Raw genomic sequence first — 20,566 nt, 5'->3', positions numbered from 1 at the left:
GTGGCCTGAGAAACTGCCTGATCTGGTGGACCTATACAACCACATCCCTGTAGGTTCTACCAACTGTACCCCGGCTTACCTAATGAGAGCAAGACCTGGTAAGCTGCCTGTTGACCTGGATATGGGAGTCCTGACACCCGAGGACACTTCACCAGAAGCAGACTGGGACACGGAGAGGCAGCAGCAGTACCGGAAAGTACAGGAGAGCGTGGAGCGAAGTCTCTGTCAAGCTAGAGAAAGACAGGAGAAGACTTACAACCAGTATGCTCCCGCTGTTCCCCTAGTACCTGGAGAGCAGGTCTTGAAGAGGAAGAGACGGCTCCACAAGTTGGACGACCAGTGGGAGAAAGACCCGTACACCGTACTGCCCTCAAGCCATGAGAACCCAAAGGTCTGCACAATCAGTAAGGACGGAGGAGAAACCACAGCCATTGTCTCCCGAGATCACCTGAAGAAGTGTCCCGAACAGCTACGAAACCCTGAAGAAGAACAAGAAGACCCTCGACCCGCAGAGGAAAGGGAAGAGATGGTCCGTACTGTACTCGGAGACTTCCCTCGGTCTTGGACACAAGTGAATGGCGCTGTTGTGGTACCCGTCCTCACCTTCCTCCAACCAGCATCCCAAGTGCCTACGGAGAAACAGGTAGAGCTGGAAGAGCAGCCGGTCCAGGAGGCAGAAGACCCCACACAAGCAGACCAGGAGAATCAACCCTCTGCTTATAGTGAGCCTGCCGTACCCCTAGTGAGCCAAAGAGCCCGTAGACAGCTGCCCAGTTTACCTTTGACAGCTCCTACATCTTGTAGCTCAGGACCAGTCAGTAAGCTCCGTAGGTCCACTAGAGCCACTAGAGGCCAGTTGCCCGTACGTTGGAGGATCTAAAGTGTTTAGACTGTTTTATTTGTATTTACCTGTTTATTGTTGCTTGTAAATAATTATGTATTTCCAGTTATTTTATAGGTGTCAGTTATGGATTATCCGGAATCCTTTGTATATATGTTTGGAGCGTAACCCAGGAAAGGACTAAGACTGTTAAAGACTCGGGGTAGGACAGACCCCTACCTGGTTACGGCTCCCTGTTCCTTGGTGAAATGGACACCCTTGTTTTCTTCAAAAACTGCACCCGGTTGTGGACACGCCGTGACCATCATAATGTGTTTTTGTTTTTTATGATGTTTCTGTTTATAACTTGTTTTGTTTACAAAAAAAAAATATGTTTAGTCCCGGAGTACTAAATTTCACTAGGGGGGAATGTGGCACCCCAGGGGTCTGGTTTCCACAGTAATAGCAATATTATGTCTGAGAGCAGGTGGGAGGTCTCCTGGTCAGGAATCCTATGCATGCCACACCTCCTGCCCAGTCCTGGGAGGGGAAGAACTTCCCCTATATAAAACTAGGGCTGAGGCAGGGTTAAGGAGAAGAAGAGGAGTCCCAGACAGAGACACAGTCTGGTCTGGAGAGGAGCAGCTATAGGAAAGAAAGATCAGGAGCTCAGTGGGAGCAGTGCTAAAAGGAGTCAGGGGCTGGAAGCTGTAGAGCTCGCCCTGATTGAAGAGTTCTCACCGGACCCGGAGTCCGAGGCTGTGGGGACTAATCCTTACCCAGCAGCAGAAACCGACCGGCAGGGGATTTCAGGTCCTCTGGCCCAGAAACCCGAAGGCACGGTCACACGCAAGGGACCAGCACCGCCGTCGTGGAGCGGAAGCTACCAGAAGGCCCCGAGTCACCGGCCATACGGGTGAGCACCACACGGTACACTCAGGGACGTGGGCTACTTTTACCCGCCTCTAGCAAGGTAGCCAGAAGAGTACAATTAGTTGGGGAGGCCTACAACTCCGCCTGGCCAGGGGAGATCCTATCTGCTCACAGACTGACCAGGCCCCGATCGCTAGCCAGTACTCCGGGAGGGTCTACCTTTGCCACCAGTAAAGACCCTGAACTACACCGCACCGTCTCTGAGTGGTTCCTGGTGCCTGCGTGCAACTCTGCTAACCCCATCATTCACGTCGGCTGCCCTGAGGCCATACCCCTCCCGTTGGGGGTTATACCATCCACGCTGCACATCCGTACCACCGGCCTCAGCAGTGGCGGCTTCATAGCCGCATTCAACGGGTGGCGTAGTCGAACACTCTAACATCTACTGCTAAAGACTGCCATTTAGTTTGACACCCTGGGCACGGACCGGGTCACCGCCACGAGGACTACTACCCCCAACAGATCCGGCTCCGGGTATTCCCTGCGTGCGCAACGCTGCACCACAGCACAGGCCCAGGGGGCGCGTCACACTCACTATTCTGCTGGTGCAGTCACTGTGTACATACATTACATTACTGATCCTGAGTTACATCCTGTATTATACTCCAGAGCTGCACTCACTATTCTGCTGGTGCAGTCACTGTGTACATACATTACATTACTGATCCTGAGTTACATCCTGTATTATACTCCAGAGCTGCACTCACTATTCTGCTGGTGCAGTCACTGTGTACATACATTACATTACTGATCCTGAGTTACATCCTGTATTATACTCCAGAGCTGCACTCACTATTCTGCTGGTGCAGTCACTGTGTACATACATTACATTACTGATCCGGAGTTACATCCTGTATTATACTCCAGAGCTGCACTCACTATTCTGCTGCTGCAGTCACTGTGTACATACATTACATTACTGATCCTGAGTTACATCCTGTATTATACTCCAGAGCTTCACTCACTATTCTGCTGGTGCAGTCACTGTGTACATAGATTACTGATCCTGAGTTACATCCTGTATTATACTCCAGAGCTTCACTCACTATTCTGCTGCTGCAGTCACTGTGTACATACATTACATTACTGATCCTGAGTTACATCCTGTATTATACTCCAGAGCTGCACTCACTATTCTGCTGATGCAGTCACTGTGTACATACATTACATTACTGATCCTGAGTTACATCCTGTATTATACTCCAGAGCTGCACTCACTATTCTGCTGCTTATAACTGGAAACAGTGAGCAGGTTTGTTATAGGATATGTCCTTAGCAGCTGAGCTTATGTCCTCATTACCGAGCACCACTAAAGAATGACTCATAAGGAGTTAAGTTTATTACATGGATATATAGTGACCTGTGACCAGAGAGCAGCGGAAAAAAGTCGTTTTCAGCCAAATCAGGTGGTTTATGTCTTAAATTTATTTTTTTTTTTTAACTATGAGTCTTTACGTTTTCATTTATATATTGCAGCCAAAATGTTACAAAGTTTGAAAAAAATGCAAACAAAATTTTATTTACCCATAAAAAGAAAAGGAAGGTGGATGTTTCTTCTCATATTTGTCTGTATTGCGTCATTTGTGTTGTTCCTCAGACGTTCCTCCTGGAAATCTATGACTGCATTGACAACCAGGTGGACACTGGGAAAGTATTTAAAAGAAGTTTTAAAACTTTTTCCGGTTAATTTACATAAAGTGGAACGCTCCCTTTAATCGGTAGAAGGAGGAAGCTGCAGGTTTGGCAGCATTTTACCTTCCCAGTTTAATCAGATGCTCCCACAGTGATTGTTTCTGGTTCTGGTCCAAGCTAGATCTGGGTGCGGCCGGCTGCAAAGTAAAAATCTCTGTTTACTGTTTGTGACATCTATTATTACTGATCCTATTATTATGGGTGTACATCCAGTTGTGTTCAGCGTTTTCCCTTTAAGAAAATAAAAAAAATCCCTTATAATATGCCCAACTAAAGGTTGGTTCCCCTTTACAATCATCTCTGTATGGTTCAATGCAGTTTCACTACAAGCACCACTAGGGGGAGCTAGATTTATAACAGATCTGTATACAGTTGGCTCCTCTGCTCCCCCTGGTGGTGGCTGAAGATGAACAGAATTTTATCATGTAATTTGGGAAATATATCAAGAAAAAGCGGAGGATTTGGGGCTTTGTGTCAGTAAGAGCTAAGACGCTACACTTTGAACGTAGTCACCCCGGTCATCGTCATTCATGGACCGCTTTAAGAGGGAAGCGCTCCTTTCACGCATCTTGTTCCTCTTTCAGATAATCATTTCCATTTCTAGAAAATATACTTTTAGAATTAAAGTAGCCAACGAGCGAGAACATGGCAACAACGCCTGGCCACAAAGAGAGGAATTCTCATGTCACCAGATATGCCATATTTATTGGTGGGGGGTTTCTGGCTTCTAGGATGCCCACCTATCTCAGGAATATAGGTGTCCTCTCTGCACTCCCTGACGGGGTCTCGGCATTTGGACCCCAACTGATTAGAAAGTGACTCCATATCCTTTGGTATATGCTATCCCTTCCTATACTGTGATCCTTCTAATTCATAGAAATGTTTTTATATCCCCATCCACTAGGGGTGCTGTGTCATTGTCGGCTTGTTCATTCTGATTTTTAAACATTTTTTTATTTACAATTTGTCCAAAATATTAGAATTTTTTTTACATTTTAAGCTATAAATATCTTTATCTTAGCCGTACGGCCTGTTATAATAACTAGTATGTCTTTCAAGGGGACCAGTCACCAGTTCAAAAGTGGCCAGTTTTTGCTCTTAATTTATTTTCACACTTCTCCTGACTATTTTGCTTTTTGTTTTTTGCAAATCCGCCATACGGTTCCAGAGATATGAGCCTTTTTATCTAGCTCTACTTTTTATGGCGTTTGCAAAAAGGGCGGTGCTAACCGAATTGTAAGGGGTGTGTCTTTAGGCTGCGCTACATAATTACCTTGTGAGCCACGCCCCCTTTGTAAAGATCATAAACTTGCCACCAAATTAAAAGGCTCATATCTTTGGAACAGTATGGTGGATTTCCAAAAAATAAAAAACTGGTTACTCAGGGGAAAAGAGGGAATAAAATAAGAGCAATAACTGGCCACTTTTGACCTGGTGACAAGTCCCCTTTAAGATACATTAATACCTGTAGTAAATATAGACCTTTGAGTCATCTTCCTCTTTTTTTAGTAAAGTTTTTAACAACCATGTTAAGACATGGGTAAACTATAAATATCTGGTACAATTTTGTGAGAACCACTATGGCCACCATTAATATTATACAAGGGGGAGGTGTTGTCACCCAACTTTTATCAGTCACCTGAATAGTAAATATTTCTGCTTATGTAGTGACTTATCCCCGTCCCTTTAAATTAAATTATAGCAATCATGTTCAAACTTACCAACAATTGTGGAAGGACTAAATTAGAATGCCCACTTTTTATAAACCCCATCCATTTTCTGCCCAGGACAGCCCCAAATTTACAAGGATGACATCTGTAAATAATTGCAACAGTCCCAGGAAAAAAAAAAAATGTTTATCCAGAAACAGATATAAATAAGAGACTCATTAATATCCGCTTAATTTAAAGGAAATGTCCATGTTTAAACCATAATTCAGTGCTGAACAATTTTCTAATCTAACTCTGCCAAGTATAAAATATAAATCCTCTGCATTGACTAAGTAAAATTACAAAATTAAGTGCCTACAGCCACCACTAGAGGGAGCTCAACCTCTCTCACTGCATACTGGTAATACATAGAACTCAATAATAATACTGTATGCAGTAAGCTCCTGAGCTCCCTCTAGTGGTGACTTCAGGTAGGCGGAATTACATTATTTAACTCTGTGGATTTTTCTACCATCTAAGCTCATGTATAATTCAGGAGGCTGATTCAGAGAGAGGGAATAGATCGTGTCTAACAATCCCAAAGAGACCGCCATTATCCATATACTGTAAAATGCATCTTTCCAATCTCCTGGGGGTAGAAAAAATAAAATAGGAAATTGCTGGCCTAAGGGTCTGCTCATGTGGAAATGAGGTTTTCCCTTCTAAGTTGGCGTTTCCTTCATGTCTATGACATTAGCATGTGATTTAAGCCCGATTATTAATTCATGAGACACTATGTATGGACCACAAATATCCTATTCCAACATTCTTGCCTTCGGAATGCAAATGATTCCTACTCTACGGCACTGTTATTTTGCCAGATTTATTTTTTTTTCCAGTGTCCAACCTTTTAAAGGGAATCTGTCAGCAGATTTTCCTATGTAATCTGAGAGCAGTATGAAGTAGCGGCTGAAACCCTGAATCTAGTGATGTATCACTTAATAGGCTGTTTCAATAAAATCAGTGTTTTATCAGCAGGAGATTATCACTACAGGACTAGGTGTCTCGTGCCTCCTAGTCAATTTGTTCTGTGTAACCCCGCCCATCAGCACTGAGCAGCCAATCAGTGATGTGGGCGGGGTTATACACTGCTAGAGAAAACGGTGATTTGTATCAAAATGACAGCATGCAGAACAGCAAGTGATACATCACCGGAATCGGGGGTCTCGGCCCCTATATCCTGCTGGTCTCGGAAAAATCTGGTGAGAGATTCCCTTTAAGAAAAATATGGGGAATTTCCACTTATTCCATAGTTGCCAATTTTGGGGTTAAAAATAAAGACGTGCCTATGCCTATCGTAATATTTGGGGTATTGGGACCTTAGGCTTTTGGTGCTGTCCACCCGGAAGGTCCTGATATGTGGTGCGCTAGTCAATAAGGTTCGTGGGGTCCCTTGGTGTGACGTGGCTTCCATATGTAACATATCTTCTAAATATGGAATATACAGACATCGATGTCCAACAAATGCAGGACTTAAAATTTCTGAACCTTAGAGCAAAATCTGAACCAGAACTTCTCCTGCCAGGTCTTCTTATGGAATTTGGGTCCACTGAAACCCCAAGGTCCGAGACTCGTTTGCACCCTTTGCTTGTCTCAATTTTTCACACTGAGGATAGAAGGCGATTTGTAATTTTTTGCCAATTCCCCATAATGAATGTTTTCCCATTTTTGCGGTCCCCATTGACGTCTTGGTAATTTCGCTCAGACGTCTCGTTTTGGACAAATTTAAAGTCTATTTTGCAAAAAAAAGCAGAATAATAAAAGCCAAAAAAAAAACAAAAATAAAGAAAAATCTGTGTGGCTGAACATTAGCGCTCATTATCTGAGATGAGTCAGGCTTGGACAGACTGTCTCTGCTAATTGCATGATGCACATGGAGAACGGCGACATAAATAATAAAGCACGTTTCTCCAGTGAATTATAGATCTGATGTTAGCACTGGGCGACAATCAATATGGCCTGAAGTACGGCTGTCACCCATCTTTCCTGGAGTCATGAATGGCAGATCTGCCTAGTTATGCAGTGACACCATCCTATTACTATAGTTTTTACCTCTAGGTGAGTTGGAATAGTAGCCATCAAGACCATACACACATTAGGGACATGCTATGGGCTTTTGGACTTGGGCTTCCCAGCCCCAGGTTGCTCTTGGGTGGCAAGAAGTTGTGCAGGATGCCCCACCCATGAGGAGCTGCCATGTTCAACTAAACACCAGTCCATTTGGTCTTGGGTGGCAATTCCTGCCATCCTAATAGGGGCAGTTTTTTTTAACTATATGTGGCTCCCTTTTTGCTCTGTACATCATTGGTAACATAGTAGTTAATTTCCAGCATTACAAAATAGTCTTGTACTATGATTTAATCATCCCGATAGAAAGACTGTTTCACCCTTGTTGAATCTCATCAGCATGGACTTCACAAGTACTACAGGATTTTACCATTTTACTATCAGATTTTCTTTTATATTTTTGATGAGATCTTCTCTTGTTTTCTATTCACATGTGCACCATGATGTCTCCTATCTACTCGTCTATTTCACCCTTGTTGCCTCTCATCAGCAAGAACTTTGAAAGTACCGTAGTTGTTTGACATTTTGCTATGCATTTGCTATTTGATTTTTTTCTTACACTTTTGATCAGATCTTCTCTTTTTTTTCTAAACAGACTTATACTATTATTTGATTTATCGTATAGACTGTTTCAGCCTTGTTGAATCTCATCAGCATTGACTATAAAAAGTACTTTAGAAGTTCTCCGTTTTGCTATAAGATTTTTTTTTTTTATTTCCATTTTTTCATCAGATCTTCTTATCTTGTTTTCTAAACAGACTTGTACTATGACGCGATTTATCCGATACAAAGTCTGTTTCAGCCTTGTTAGATCTCATCAGCATGGACAATAAAAAATACTATAAAAGTTGACTAGGCAATTTTATTTGTTACATTATTGATCAGCTCACCATATCTTGTTTTCTTAATGGAATTGAACTATGTTGTGATCTCCCCTATAATCAATGTTTCACTCCTGTTGGAGCTCATCAGCATGGACTACAAATAGTAATTTACGAGATTGCCATCTTGCTGTGTATTTGCTATGATGAGATTATTATTTTTTTTACATCTTTTATAAAGCTGACTGTTCCTGTTCTCTAAACAGACATGTACTAGTATGTGATCAGTCCTTTACACCGTTTACTCCTGCCTTGTTCTATCTCATCAGCTTCGAAACTAATATCAGAGTTTACCATTTTGCACGGCCTATAAGTCTCCTTACCCTGGTATGTCACTCTCCACATGGAGAAACGTTACTCCTTGGACACCAAATCACATCTTTCTTCGCACTGATGAGTGGCAACACCCCGAAACACGTGTCTGCAAATTGAGATTCTGATTTGGCTTTGATCTTAAGTCACATGGCAAGTGTCAATATTGACTTTTAGAATTGCTACTTAACACGATGGCACTAGAGTTCAAGCCCTCTTCCTCTCTGAAGAGGCAATTTGAATATTTAATTTCCCAGAGGAGCATTGCATGGTCCATAAGTGTCCTTACCCAGGCATGTCAGGCATGTCACTCTCCACAAGGAGAAAGGTTACCCCTTAGAGTCCAGTCAGAGGCCTCTCATACAGCCAAATCAGATCTCGTACTTAGCACTGATGAGTGGCAACAGCCTGAAACATGTGTCTGTAAATTGAGATTCTGATTTGACTTTTATCTTCAGTCATGTGGCAAAGCTCATTGTAGGGTCAAAATTAGCTTTTAGGATTGCTACTTCCAATAGGTGGCGCTAGAGTTCAAGTCCTCTTCCTCTCTGAAGAGACAATTTCCACTTTGCTATGAGATTCTTAATGATCGGCTCTTCTTCAGTTGTGAGTTCATCCATTAAATTGATTGTTTTGCAGGCAACAGCGTGCACTGTCCCCGCATCCTACCCAGCTGGAAGCCGATCTCCACCAGCACAGACCAACTTGTTGAGCAGGACGGAAGTCATAAGCAAAATGATTACACTGTGGGTGTAAAAGGCCTGGATTTCTCCAGAAACATAGGCAGAAGTCCTAAGCCGACATGTAAGTAATGGTGGCTCTACAGCCCTCTTCTGTGTTTTTTTTTTTAAGGGGCTCCTAGAGACCCTGGAACACTTGAGCCCTCACCAATTATTGGAACTGTAGTGGTTGGGTTTGTGCCCTAGCAATTTTCTTTTTTCTTTTATACTCCTTTAATTGTGACTTTGACCTCTGGTACCACCACCATTCCCTAAACTAAGAATAAAGAATTCTGCTACTCTTGACCCTATTGTACATTTTATGGAGAATGTCCTATGTTGGGATTACGATGCTGTAGACACCTGAGGGCTCCGGAAGTTTGAACACCCAGTAATAATACTTTTAACAGATCGTAAAAGAAAGAGGAGTTGTAAAAATTGGGACTGAACCAACGAGGAATGGGCTCTTCTCTCTTAAAAATTACACTTCTTGAGATAAATGATAAAGGTATTATAAAAGTAAGTTTTTTATTTATCATAAATATGTAAATTTCGCATCTGGCGTAAATGCCGCTGTTCTCCTGAATCCGGCGATGTTTTTCGTTTGTTCCTGCGCCTCTCTGTTCCTGAGATATGGCCTGCTCTTTCCTGTATGTATATTCAGGCATTTTAGCCAATTAGGTGTGGTCCTTAAGAAGACACCCACTTGTCTAAAATGAGTAAATCTATATACAGGGAAGAAGGTGCCGTATCTTGGGAACGGAGAGGCGCAGGAACTAAAGAAAGACATCGCCAGATTCGGGAGAACAGCGGCATTTACACCAGGTAACAACAATTATTTGTGACTGACTCCAAAATCCGCTCTGAACCAGTCTGAATTTAAAGGGGACCTCTCACAAATAATTGCTTTTAGCTGGTGTAAATGTCACTGTTCTCCTGAATCCGGCGATGTTTTTCGTTTGTTCCTGCGCCTCTCCATTCCTGAGATACAGCCTCCTCTTTCCTGTAAGTATATTTAGGCATTTTAGCCAATTAGGTGTGGTCCTTAAGAAGACGCCCCCTTGTCTAAAATTAGTAAATCTACATACAGGGAAGAAGGGGCCGTATCTCGTGAACGGAGAGGCGCAGGAACAAAAGAAAGACCTCGCCGGATTCAGGAGAACAGCGGCGTTTACACCAGGTAAAAACAATTATTGTAACAGATCCCCTTTAAATGCAGTTTGGACTGGATCACAGTTGATTTTGGAGTCAAGGAGGAGGGAATATTTCTGCGATCCCTTATCTTGTGTATATACAGGATATGCAGACCAGAGAACTTTGTCATTCATCGCAATTATCTTGTGACCTTACACTGCGCACGCAGCCTTTCTGATGTTTGGCACTCATACACACTAGCACCCGTGTGCTCCACCTTAGCAGGACGGCTCTGACTCAGCAGGGTGGAGGAAGGGACAGGTTTGACCTTTGCGCTGTCATCTGTACATGGACAGATTGAAATCTCGAAAAGTAATAGTCACATCCAGCAATAAATATGGACACAGGGACGCATCCTCTGTCCCCCGTCAGCCATGTGCATCTGCAGTGTCCGTTTCCTGGTGTTTGGGTGGGTAGCGATCAGCTTATCTTTCTAGGTGGAGGGTAAGAATTGCGATCATTCCAATTTCATACAGAGGTTTAAACATTTGACTATAAATAATACCGTAAAGGCTTCCACTGCTACAATATAGTTTTTACTATGCTTGGAGGCATTAGTTATGGGTATACACAGGTGTCTATACACTCATGTACAAACTGTATACTGTAAAGTAGCCGTTTAGTTTTAAAGAATAGCAGAGGTATTTATGTATACTATATGGCGGTACTAGTTATGTATGTAGCATGGCTGCATTATTTATGTGTAGTATCTGGTGGCATTTGTTGCATATACATTATGTGTACTGTTTAGTGCATTAGTTAAGTGACTTCATTATTTATTAGCACCGTATGGTGGTATTAGTTATGGGCATAGTATGACAGTGTTGTTTATGTGTATTATATAGTGGTATCAGTTATGTCTATAGTATGACGGCATTGTTTATGTATACTATATCATGGCATTAGTTGGATATATCATTGCAGTATTTGTGTGCACAGTATTGTGGCATTAGTTATGTGTGTAGTAGTACGGCATTTTTTATTTACACTGTATAGTGGCATTAGTTGTGTATTGTGTGGCAGAATTGTTTATGGTGGAATTAGTTGTGTACTGTATAAAGCCGTTAGTTATGTCGCCCTCATGCACATTAGACCGTCAGCTGAACCTGTCCATATCGGCAGATTCAGCCGACATTAGTCTAATGTATACCGCCAGCTGAACTTTATACCGTCCTGGAGCTTTATACATCCATATGGACACTAATCTCTGTAGACAGACCTGGGGCTGCCAGCGATGTGATTACTTAGGAATGTGATCTTGTGTCTGTCTGCACCAGCTTCCTTATCTGTGAGACTGTAAGGAGTCAGAGTGGAAATGGTACAAGCATGAAACTAACCATTTGTTATATGTATAGTATGGAAGCTTTATTTATGTGCACTGATTGGTGGCATTAGTTATGATCATACTGTGGAAGCATTATTATAGTGTACTGTTTGGTGGCATGTCATGTAAATAGCATTGTAGCATTATGTATACCATGTGGTAGTACGTTTATAATACGGAACCATTATTTATGTGTACTATTGGGTTTATAGCATGGAAGCATTATTTATGTGTACTGTTTGGCATTAGTTATGTTCATACTATGGAAGTATTATTATTATGTACTGTTTGGTGGCATTTGTTATGATTATAGTATAGAAACATTATTTATGTGTACTGTTTGCATTAGTTATGATTATGGTATGGAAGCATTATTTATGTGTAGCATTAGTTATGATTATGGTATGGAAGCATTATTTATGTGTAGCATTAGTTATGATTATGGTGTAAAACCATAATAATTGTGTAGTGTTTGGTGGCATATCATGTAAAATAGCATCGTAGCATAATTTGTGTACTATGTAGTAGTATTATGTTTATAGTATAGAACCATTATGCGTACGGTTTGGTGGCATTAGTTATGATCATACTATGGAAGAATTATTATTGTGTTCTGTTTGGTAGCGTGTCATATAAATAGCTTTGTAGCATTATTTATGCATACTATTTGGTAGTATGTTTGTAATACGGAACCATTATTTATGTGTACTATTGTGTAATGTTAGGTTTATAGCGTTGAAGCATTATTTATGTGTACTATTTTGAGGCATTAGTTATGTTCATACTATGGAAGCATTTATTATTGTGAACTGTTTGGTGGAATGTCATGTAAATAGCATTGTAGCATTATTTATATGTACTTTGTGGTAGTATTATGTTTATAGTATAGAACCATTATGCGTACGGTTTGGTGGCATTAGTTATGATCATACTATGGAAGAATTATTATTGTGTTCTGTTTGGTAGCGTGTCATGTAAATAGCTTTGTACCATTATTTATGTATACCATTTGGTAGTATTATGTTTATAATACGGAACCATTAGTTATGTGTACTATTGTGTAATATTAGGTTTATAGCATTGAAGCATTATTTATGTGTACTGTTTGGTGGCATTAGTTATGATCATAGTATGGAAGCATTGTTTATGTGTACTGTTTGGTTGCATTAGTTATGATCATAGTATGGAAGCATTATTTATGTGTACTGTTTGGTTGCATTAGTTATGATCATAGTATGGAAGCATTATTTATGTGTACTGTTTGGTGGCATTAGTTATGATCATACTATGGAAGCATTATTTATGTGTACTGTTTGGTGGCATTAGTTATGATCATACTATGGAAGCATTATTATTGTGTACTGTTCGGTAGCATTAGTTATGATTATGGTATGGAAGCATCAGTCATGCGAACTGTTTTGTATGTCATGTATATAGCATAGTAGCATTATGTGTGCTACATGGTGGTATTTTGTTTATAATGCATAATCATTATATGTGTACTGTCTGGTGGCATTAGCTATGTTTTATAGCATTGCAGTATTATTTATATGTACTAAATGGTGGCATTAGTTATGTGTAAAGTTCAATAAAATCTGGTTGCACTGATTGGTCTATCCAGTACCTGTACATCTAGTAATATGTGTGTATAATTATGTAATGACTGGACGACACTTGTATTTGAGTGTCTTTATCATGGTTACAGATCACATACCGTTATCTTGACACCTTTTATATTTTTACTACGTCACCATAGAGAAATATTTTTAAATCATTATTCATAGTCCTGGGAGGGGTGCCATTTCCTCTCGCTGGCCTTTTACTGAGGTCTGCTGGTGCAGCGGGCTCCTTTTATTGCCTCTTATGTTAAGGTCCAGAGAAAGGAAAAGATTTTGATCGAGGCATTTAATAAATTTGTCGTCAGGCGCTTATGAAGAAAGGAAACCAATCCCTGATCGTAACAAGACACCATCTGGAGTTTTACAGGGTTCATTCTCATAATAAAATATATGGAGACCTCCTCACTATACAGTCCCGTGAAAAAGTGTTTGCCCCCTTCCTGATTTCTTATTCTTTTGCATGTTTGTCACTTAAATGTTTCAGATCACAAAACAAATGTAAATATTAGACAGAGATAACACAAGTAACCACAAAATGCAGTTTTTAAATGAAGGTATTTTATTATTAAGGGAAAAAGAAATCCAAACCTACAGGGCCCTGTGTGAAAAAGTGATTGCCCACCCCCAAAACATAAATTAACTGTTGTTTATCACGTGTTTGGGAAGCTGAGTGCAATTTCCCTAGCCACACACAGGCCTGATTACTGCCACACCTGTTCTCTTTCAAAAAATCATCTAAATAGGACCTGCCTGACAAAGTGAAGTAGACCAAAAGTTCCTCAAAATCTAGACATCATGCTGCCATCCAAAGAAGTTCAGTAACAAATGAGAAACAAAGTAACGGAGATCTATCAGTCTGGAAAAGGTTATAAAGCCATTTCTAAAGCTTTATGATTCCAGCGAACCACAGTGAGAGCCATTATCCACAAATGGAGAAAACATGGAACAGTGGTGAACCTTCCCAGGAGTGGCCGGCCAACCAAAATTACCCCAAGAGCACCGCGATGACTCATCCAAGAGGTCACAAAAGACCCCACAATGACATCTGAAGAACTGCAGGCCTCACTTGCCTCAGTTAAGGTTAGTGTTCATGTCTCCACCATAAGAAAGACTGGGCAAAGTGGCATGCATGGCAGAGTTCCAAGACGAAAACCACTGCTGAGCTAAAAGGACATAAGGCTCGTCTCAGTTTTGCTGGAAAATATCTTGATGCTCGCCAAGACTTTTGGGACAATATTCTCTGCAGTCATGAGACAAAAGTTTAACTTTTTGGAAGGTGTATGTCCCATTATATCTGGCATAGAAGTAACACAGCATTTTAGAAAAGGAACCTCATACCAACAGTAAAATATGGTGGTGGTAGTGTGATGGTCTGGGGCTGTTTTTGCTACTTCAGGACATGGTAGACTTGCTGTGGTAAATGGAACCATGACTTTTGCGGTCTACCTAAAAATCCTAAAGGAGAATGTCCGGGCATCTGTTTGTGACATCAAGCTGAAGCGCACTTGGGTTATGGAGCAGGACAATGATCCAAAACACACCAGCAAGTCCACGTCTGAATGGCTTAAGAAAAACAAAATTAAGACTTTGGAGTGGCCTAGTCAAAGTCCTGACCTTAATCCGGTTGAGATGCTTTGTCATGACCTTTAAAAAGGCGGTTCATGCTCGGAAACCCTCCAATGTGGCTGAATTACAACAATTTTGAAAAAGATAAGTGGTCAAAATTCCTCCAGAGCTTTGTAAAAGACTGATTGCAGTTGATTGCAACTTTTTAAATAATGTTGATTTTTTTTTTTTGGCAAGAATGTAAAAAAAACTATCATTTTGTGTATATACAGATGATATGAAGACCTATATGTTTACATATTTTCGGAAATTGTTCTCTGGCTGCCAGCAGCTTCCACTAGGGGGAGCTCTCTTCATACATATTAAATTGAAATTGTATATGTATGCATTGAGCTCCTCCTAGTGGTAGGTGCCAGCAGCAAGAATTTTACTTTTCACATTTTTACCTCCCTGGGTGGCTCATACTGATTTTTATCTTTATTTGTGACAGTACCTCCAAAGCCTACGGATTTGTCACCCTCCCCATCACCAAACAAGAGCCATAACCCTAACTGGAGGACCTTTCCTCGGGGCCGGCCTAGGATGGATGAGGGTACACCTCCACTAGGGGAGAAGTCCAGCAAGATCTCTGATCTCATCAGCCGATTTGAAGGCAGCAGGTCAGTATGTTCGGAAGTTAAATCTGGTTTGTTTATTTTTTATTTGATAAAAAAAAATTATGAATGTGTTTTTTTTTTTTTTGTCTGCATCACTGTTTTTTTTTTTTTTCTTGCTTTTTAAAAAAAATAAATAAAAATTGAAATCTTGCAATACTCACACCGGCCACTGGGGCTTTTTTAGACTCTAACATCTTATTGTTTCAGGAAACACATGTACATTAGCGGCAATGAACAGACTCCTCCCCTATCTTTTGTATTGACGCATATAATGAGCGTGTGCAAAGATCATTGTGAAGGAAGGAGGAGCTGTGACATTTGTGATTGGTGGATCCTGTGTTATCAACGGGGTAAAGAGCTGTAACCTGTCATTATAATCCGGCCTCTGATGATAATGAGACTGTTGAAAACGCTTTCTGAAAGGACAGGAAATATCTAAAAAAGTTACTAATTTGTTAATTGGATAAACAAAAAAAATTGTCAAAAATTTAGGAAAAATACATAGAACATAAAAACCATATTTTCATTTTCTGATTCACATTCCCATTAAATTACGATTTGTATTAATTAAATTTTTGAAGGGGAGGAGTTGATCACCTGCAATACCCCTTTTGACCACAAATCCTTTCATGGACACCAATGCAACAGCGCCACCAGCTTTAACGGAATAATCGATCCAGATATTAATCTTTGAACCCTAATAACTGTGTAATAACCCATCGTTCTGGATCACAAAGCTCCTTTTCAAGATCAGCAATTCTATCTCTTTAATGTCTTTATCCCAAGAAGATGGTCTCTACAATCCCTTTAACCCGTGCCCTCCTACTTATGTAACAATTATAAGTTATGGTTATGGGTTATGATGTTCATTATCCTTGGCCGGCTACTCTGTGCATATCCTTGTTCTCCGCGAGTCCCTTCCTCTCTACATGTGCTGACCTCTAGGTGGGGTTGAGGAAGAGCCCATGTCTTCCTTTTGAGGCCTTTCCCTTTTAGTGGTGTCTTAGCACCTGGATACAGACCGTTTCCTTTGCAGAAATCTTATTCCTGTGTGTCAGGGTGTGATGAATCATTGTAGAGCGCACATGGACGTGCGGCTCCGTGCCAAAGGACATAGCAGCGTGTATTCTGTAACCATGCGACTAGATATAAATAATCCGTCATAGTGTTTTACGGGGGGGTCTTGAGTATATATATAAGGGGGTCTTGAGCTTTAGAGTATCAGGTACCAAGCTATCCACACGGAAAGGGGTTGTCTGAGTTTAGAAAAACATGATTTTCTTTCCAACAACAGCGCCACCCCTGACTAAAGGCTGAAGCTGGTACTGCAGCTCATATCCATTTCAATAAATGGAGCTGAACTGCATTACCAGAGTCCGCCTATAGACAGGGGTGGTGTTATTTCCAGAAAAAATATGACCCTTTAAGGACAGAAAGAAAATTGAGTCAAAGGTGGTCTGATCATATACATTTTTGCTCAACAGCTACTACTCCCAACCTCTTCACCCATCATACACATCCCGATTATTTGTTCTTAAAGGAGATAGGTCGATGCCATTGAAAACAGATGCATGCTCTCTTAAGCTGAGCACGCATGGGTTTTCAGTGGAAAAGTGGAGTTAGTCGCTGCCAGACAGCCCTGGCAGCAGCTTATGTTCCCAAAGAATAAAGGATCATTTCCATTCTTTCTCTGTGGCCATCATCTATCAGAGAAGAGTTAAGAGAGTCTGGAAGTTTATTCCACATAGTTTTACGGCGTATGGCCTCCTTAAAGGGACGGTGTCATCAGAAAATGACCAGTTGTTTAAATCAGGTTCTTAAGTTGTAAAAAGACAAAAACATCTTTTTTCCATAGCATGATCTATATTAAGAATAAAAATTAGAAATCTTGCAAGTTTCACAATGGCCCTTGTTTTTTTTAAGCTGCACATGTACATTAGCAGCAATAATCAGACTCCTCCCCTTTCCGAAGCATCTAATGAGTGTGTGCAAAGGTCATTGTGAAGGGAGGAGGAGGTGAGCTGTGATATCACCTATTGTGAATGTTGTATCATGTGTTATCTACTGTATATAGAGATGTTATCAATCATTGTACAGGAGGAGGAGGTGAGCTGTGACATCCCTATTGTGAATAGTGGATCCTGTGTTATATATTGTATATAGAGGTGTTATCAGTCATTGTACAGGAGGGAGAGGAGGTGAGCTGTGACATCCCCTATTGTGAATGGTGGATCCTGTGTTATATACTGTATATAGAGGTGTTATCAGTCATTGTACAGGAGGAGGAGGTGAGCTGTGATATCACCTATTGTGAATGGTGGATCCTGTGTTATCTACTGTATATAGATCAGTCATTGTACAAGAGGAGGAGGTAAGCTGTGACATCACCTATTGTAAATGGTGGATCTTGTGTTATCTATTGTATAGAGGTGTTATCATTGTACAGGAGGAGGAGGAGGTGAGCTGTGACAGCACCTATTGTAAATGGTGGATCCTGTGTTATCTATTGTATAGAGATGTTATCATTGTACAGGAGGAGGAGGAGGAGGTGAGCTGTGACAGCACCTATTGTGAATGGTGGATCCTGTGTTATCTACTGTATATAGAGGTGTTATCAATCATTGTACAGGAGGAGGAGGAGGTGAGCTGTGACATCCCTATTGTGAATAGTGGATCCTGTGTTATATATTGTATATAGAGGTGTTATCAGTCATTGTACAGGAGGGAGAGGAGGTGAGCTGTGACATCCCCTATTGTGAATGGTGGATCCTGTGTTATATACTGTATATAGAGGTGTTATCAGTCATTGTACAGGAGGAGGAGGTGAGCTGTGATATCACCTATTGTGAATGGTGGATCCTGTGTTATCTACTGTATATAGATCAGTCATTGTACAAGAGGAGGAGGTAAGCTGTGACATCACCTATTGTAAATGGTGGATCCTGTGTTATCTATTGTATAGAGATGTTATCATTGTACAGGAGGAGGAGGAGGTGAGCTGTGACAGCACCTATTGTGAATGGTGGATCCTGTGTTATCTACTGTATATAGAGGTGTTATCAGTCATTGTACAGGAGGAGGAGGAGGTGAGCTGTGACATCACCTATGGTGGATCCTGTGTTATCTACTGTATATACAGATCTGAAAAAAAATACTCGTAGCAAATAAACATGATTGATACAATAGGTCATTTTTCTGACTACACCTTCCCTTTAAGACAATGGAGCCAGTAATGAGTAACCAGTATGGGATATGTTTGTGTTTTCCAGCCCAGGTGAGACCAGAAAAGAAAACCCAGAACAGAATAATGGACTGACCCACCGGACTGTAACTAAAGTCATTCTCCAACCGAGGCCATTTACCGAGCATCCCCTTCTCCTAAAACAGTCAGTAAGTGTAGAGGTCGATATGGAAGAACCAAAACCAAAACACAATGGCGTAATAGACCCCGACCAGGAAGAATACAACGAAACAGATGAACCACCCTCTCATGGGAATAAGATAGAGACTCAGTTCCTTTCTTCAAAAGCACAAGAACTTCCAACTCCAAGATCGCCCATTCGTGCTCCAAGAGGTCCATCACCTAAAAGATCACCAATTCATAGCCCAAGAGGTCCATCACCTCAAAGATCACCCACTCATGGTCCAAGAGATTCATCACCTCAAAGATCACCCACTCATGGTCTAAGAGATCCATCACCTCAAAGATTGCCCATTCGTGGTCCAAGAGGACCAACACCTCCAAATTCCCAGTGTTCTCCACCTATGGACACACAGACTTATCCTAAAGATACACCGACTTCTTCTCATGGACCTTCCACCGACCAAGCCTCATCTCCTTCACATGAAGAGACAGAACAGAACCTTTTGAATGGAGAAGGACCCCAAACCTCCAGGGGTAAAAATGGACAACCGAGTCATAAGGGAATAATCAATGCAGGCTACCAAGAAACGGAGCCCCCCAGTAGACTCTCGTCTGAGGAGAACGATCTCGAAGACAACACCAGTATCATGTCCAAGTCAAGTCAGTCCGAAGACGTCAAGGTACGTACCGCAACCTGGGTTGTCGTTGATTCGGGAGTCACTGAGACCACTAAGAATGTAAAATGTAACCGTCCCCCTAGATAGTTGTCTGCCCTAGACCACCAGGATCCACAGAATGCTGTAAATAACATTTTTTTTTTTTCCCGAGAGCACCAGTATCTATAGGTCATCAACATCATATTGATAGGATCCAAAACACTGCACCCCCCCAATCAGCTGTTGTTTGACCCCCACCGAACTGATATTGATGACCTTTCCTATGAAGAGGTCATTTAAAGGGGTTATTCCCGTCTTCACAAATGGGTGTTGTCGGATAGTACTTGTAAAAACAAGCAATTTTTCAATTTACAGCATGTTAAAATTTTCAGCCGTTCTTGAGATATTAACATTTTTATTTTGTTTATGTCCCGTTGCCTAGGAGACCGACCACCGCTGCTAGTCAGAAAAACATGCGCGTTGCGTATAATCTCTTTCGTGCTGAGCTTGTAAGCGCTGTTTTGAAGCTGGAGCGTGCTGTTAAATCCAAAATCCCCGGTCAGCTTCAGTGCAGTGCTTATAAAATAGACAGCAGTGGTGGTCGGTGTCCAAGGCAACGAGCTGTAAACAAAAAGAAAAGTGTTAATAACTCAAGAACGGCTGTAAATTTTAATAAACAGTAAATTGCAAAAGTGCTTGTTTTTACAAGCTCTATCCAATACAATATTCATCTATGAAGACTGGATTAACCCTTTAATTATCTGTAATTAGAGAACATATGTTGCTAATGAATTTTCTGTTGACTGTTATATTGTATCAGTCTAGACGAGAGATTTATGTTACATCTAGACTGGATGAACAAACCTCCAGTACTATGGTAGGTGTGTGATATCACATTGGTTTTAATTTTGGGGGTGTCCAATTATATTTTATGTGATTCCCGGGCAGAAGGCTAGAAATCCCCCCCCCCCACACCCACTGCAGAAAATACAGCCTGCAGAATATAGGACATGCTGAGTGGCTGACTGCGGTAATTGGCGGTGCGCTGCGTACC

The 20,566-nt window shown here is 41.2% G+C and overlaps 1 protein-coding gene across 5 annotated transcripts in view; it reads left to right on the top strand.

Annotated features, from left to right (window-relative positions):
* The window catches only part of FGD4 (FYVE, RhoGEF and PH domain containing 4), a 217,600-nt gene that overhangs the window by 110,403 nt on the left and 86,631 nt on the right, over nucleotides 1-20,566 (top strand). For 4 of the 5 annotated variants that reach the window (XM_073650086.1, XM_073650088.1, XM_073650090.1 and 1 more), the window contains exons 2-4: nucleotides 9,054-9,218; nucleotides 15,327-15,495; nucleotides 18,762-19,536. In XM_073650086.1, the coding sequence (XP_073506187.1) occupies nucleotides 9,054-9,218; nucleotides 15,327-15,495; nucleotides 18,762-19,536 (1,109 nt within the window). Of the gene's footprint in view, nucleotides 1-9,053; nucleotides 9,219-10,600; nucleotides 10,737-15,326; nucleotides 15,496-18,761; nucleotides 19,537-20,566 lie in introns of those variants that run through there. The other variant, XM_073650089.1, reaches the window with a different exon arrangement.

This window comes from Phyllobates terribilis, unplaced genomic scaffold, assembly GCF_046119375.1.
Source record: "Phyllobates terribilis strain yellow unplaced genomic scaffold, ASM4611937v1 Scaffold_10__3_contigs__length_209671492, whole genome shotgun sequence".
Lineage (NCBI taxonomy): Eukaryota > Metazoa > Chordata > Amphibia > Anura > Dendrobatidae > Phyllobates > Phyllobates terribilis.
Note: the sequence above shows the minus strand (reverse complement) of the source record. Positions and strands in the feature narration are given on the sequence as shown.